The sequence below is a fragment of the Nanorana parkeri genome, unplaced genomic scaffold, assembly GCF_000935625.1.
Source record: "Nanorana parkeri isolate BGI_ZX_2015 unplaced genomic scaffold, ASM93562v1 scaffold874, whole genome shotgun sequence".
NCBI lineage: Eukaryota > Metazoa > Chordata > Amphibia > Anura > Dicroglossidae > Nanorana > Nanorana parkeri.
In genome coordinates, this window is record NW_017307142.1 from 458,437 (window position 1) to 461,584 (window position 3,148).

The 3,148-nt window shown below is 52.4% G+C and overlaps 1 protein-coding gene across 3 annotated transcripts in view; it reads left to right on the forward strand.

Moving 5' to 3' along the window:
• The first annotated feature begins 1,111 nt into the window (after positions 1 to 1,111).
• The window catches only part of LOC108794617 (calcium-binding mitochondrial carrier protein SCaMC-3-like), a 19,195-nt gene continuing 17,158 nt past the window's right edge, over positions 1,112 to 3,148 (forward strand). The window contains exons 1-3 of one of the 3 annotated variants that reach the window (XM_018565696.1): positions 1,112 to 1,236; positions 2,059 to 2,080; positions 2,787 to 2,910. In XM_018565696.1, coding sequence (XP_018421198.1) covers positions 1,114 to 1,236; positions 2,059 to 2,080; positions 2,787 to 2,910 — 269 coding nt within the window. In that variant the 5' untranslated portion in view covers positions 1,112 to 1,113. Of the gene's footprint in view, positions 1,264 to 2,058; positions 2,081 to 2,786; positions 2,917 to 3,148 lie in introns of all 3 variants that reach the window. The other 2 variants (XM_018565695.1, XM_018565694.1) reach the window with 2 other exon arrangements.

A 3,148-nucleotide genomic window follows, 5' to 3' on the forward strand; every position in this document is an offset into this window, starting at 1 on the left:
CACCCATGGCAACCAATCAGCTTCTCTCTTCAGTTTGTTCAGTTAAGATTTGAAAATGAAAGAGAGAAGCTGATTGGTTGCCATGCACAGCTGCTCCAATATTAATAAATTCCCCCCATTCTGGTCTTCGATGGTATAATTCACGCCGCGCGTTCACCTGACTCGCCGTTCATTTAGAGAGCGACAGGGGGCTGAGGGAGAGGTGTAGTAATGACGTCTGTGGCAGCGAACAGGTTAAACAACGCACAGGTTGGATGCCGCCAGCGAGAATGAGGCCGAATCGCACGCAGGCGCCAACGTAAAATCCGTCCGCATTTACCCGTGTGGGAGCCGCAGGTGCTGTGTACAGCCGCCCATAGAAGTCAGTGGCTGTGGGAGGATATACGGCAGTACTGTAAACGCACGTCTTCATCTAGATCAGGGATGTCCAAACTGCGGCCCTTAAGCTGTGGTGAAACTACAAATCCCATCATGCATCTCTCTCCGGGAGTCGTGGCTGTGAGAATCTTGCAAATTATTGTATATTATTTTAATGTTATATATTTTTTTTTTACAACACATTTTTATGCCCTTTTTTTTTTTAATATAACTTTATATTTTTCTGGAAAGAAAATAAAACTGCGAATAGAAAGTTCGGTGAAAGAATATAAAGTGATGAGACGGAAATATGGAAGAAATGGGAATGTTTGATAACATAAAAGACGAGAATTGGGAGTAGTAGTGATCGGTGTTCCGTGAGTCAGGTCGGGCATGCTGGGTCTTGTAGTCCCTTGCAGTCATTCTCCGCCTAGACGTGTAATGAATGATCGGTGTACCCCGCAGACATTGGCGGGGCTCCCATACCTCTCTGTAGGATGGGGGGGTCGCAGTGCAGCGCCGGGAGTGAGACTGCCTGGGCAGAGCTCAGCAGCTGGAGAGCTCCCGCAATGCGGGCGGGCGGGCGGTACTCGGCGCACACACAGCTCCGCCACATTCAGTGCGGCCGGGCCCGACACACACACACACACACACACATAGACTGAGAGCAGGCAGAGCTACAGCTAAGCGTGCAGAGCAGGGGCTGCGGGAGGAGGGGTCCCCGGGGGCCACAGGGCTCCCACCATCTTCTCCAGCATGGAGGGTCCCAGGGACCCCGACACCGAGCGGAGGTATGCCAAGCTCTTCCGGCAGCTGGACTCCAATATGGACGGACATGTGGACATCAGCGAGCTGAGGGCAGGGCTGGAGGCCCTGGGGGTGAGGAGCTGTCACAACGACGAGCAGGTACTCCCAGCACTGACATCATACACTGACTGACCCCATACACTGACACCATACACTGACACCATACACTGACACCATACACTGACACCATACACTGACTGACACCATACACTGACTGACACCATACACTGACATCATACACTGACACCATACACTGACTGACACCATACACTGACTGACCCCATACACTGACACCATACACTGACTGACACCATACACTGACACCATACACTGACACACTGTATACGGGGGGGGTGTGAGGACCTGTCATTACGCCAAGCAGGTACTTCCAGCACTGATATCATGTATATAGGGGACGGGGTGATACTCGCACTGATATATAACGGGGTGTATAAGGGACGGGGGATACTCGGCACTGATATATAACGGGGTGTATAAGGGACGGGGGATACTTGGCACTGATATATAACGGGGTGTATAGGGGGCGGGGGGATACTCGGCACTGATATATAACGGGGTGTATGGGGACGGGGGGATACTTGGCACTGATATATAACGGGGTGTATAGGGGGCTGGGGGATACTCGGCACTGATATATAATGGGGTGTATGGGGACGGGGGGATACTCGGCACTGATATATAACGGGGTGTATGGGGACGGGGGGATACCTGGCACTGATATATAACGGGGTGTATAGGGGACGGGGTGATACTCACCACTGATAGCGTGCACACGGCTCCTCCCCCATACTGTATCACATAGAACACTTCATAGAGTTACCACCAGGGGGAGCTCTCAGCGGCTCCCTAACTTCATTATCATGTTGATGGGAGGGGGAAGGGGAGGAGCCAGGGGGCAGCTATGGACATGAGACCTCAGGCTCACAGGGGGGGCATTGTTTTCAGTGAGTCGCCCATCCCCCCGTGCAGCACAGAGAGCCGGCGTGTGTAATGATTCTATACAGCCGGCTGCAGGCGTGTATACTGACAGATATGATGTGTACACACGGAGTATTGATAAGATTATGGACATTGGGCCAATCGATAAGACCGGAACATTGCCGTCGAGTCCACACAGCTCCCCTTCCCAGAGCTGCACCTCACCTCTATAGAGGAGGGGTCTCCTAATGACCAACCCAGGGGCACGTATAAAGCTGAAGGCCAGGGGAAGTCAAACTCTGGCCCTCCAGCTGTGATGTCGCTACAAATCCCACCATGCCTCTGTCTCCGGGAGTCATGTCTGAGTCTTGCAATGCTTCATGGGACTTGTAGTTCCACCACAGCTGGAGGGCCGGAGTTTGGCTGCCCCCGTAATAGGCTGCCTGGCTGCACAGTGGTAATGCAGGCTCTGGTCTAAGGGGGAGGGGTTCAGGATAATAAGCTCCTCCCACTCACTGACGCCCGCTGCATGCTCAGTAAATGTAATGTTCCTGTGTTTGACATGAATCCCTGGACTCTTCCCTGCTGTATTTTCAGTCCATCTGGATGTCAGGAATATATATATATATATAGTGGATGGTTATAGGTCACCTCCACTCATCATCTTCATCCTCCTCTTCTCTCTGCTCAGGGGATACTGCGGGCCGGAGACACGGACCAGGATGGCCGCCTCGACTTCGAGGAGTTCACCCGATACCTGGAGGAGCGGGAGAAACGTCTGCTCATCATGTTCAACAGCTTGGACCGACTAACCCCTCCCCCAAATATTGAATAGATCCCCCTTTTTCCTGAACCGTCCAGGCATGGATTCCACTAGGCATCTAAAGGTATGCCGTGGTATCTGGATGAACCCCCAATATTGCAATATTGAGTAAGTCCCCCTTTCCTGACCCGTTCAGACATGGACTCCAGTAGGCATCTGAAGGTATGCTGTGGTTTTCGGATGACTTACCCCCCCCCCCCTTTTGTGACATGCCCCCTTTCC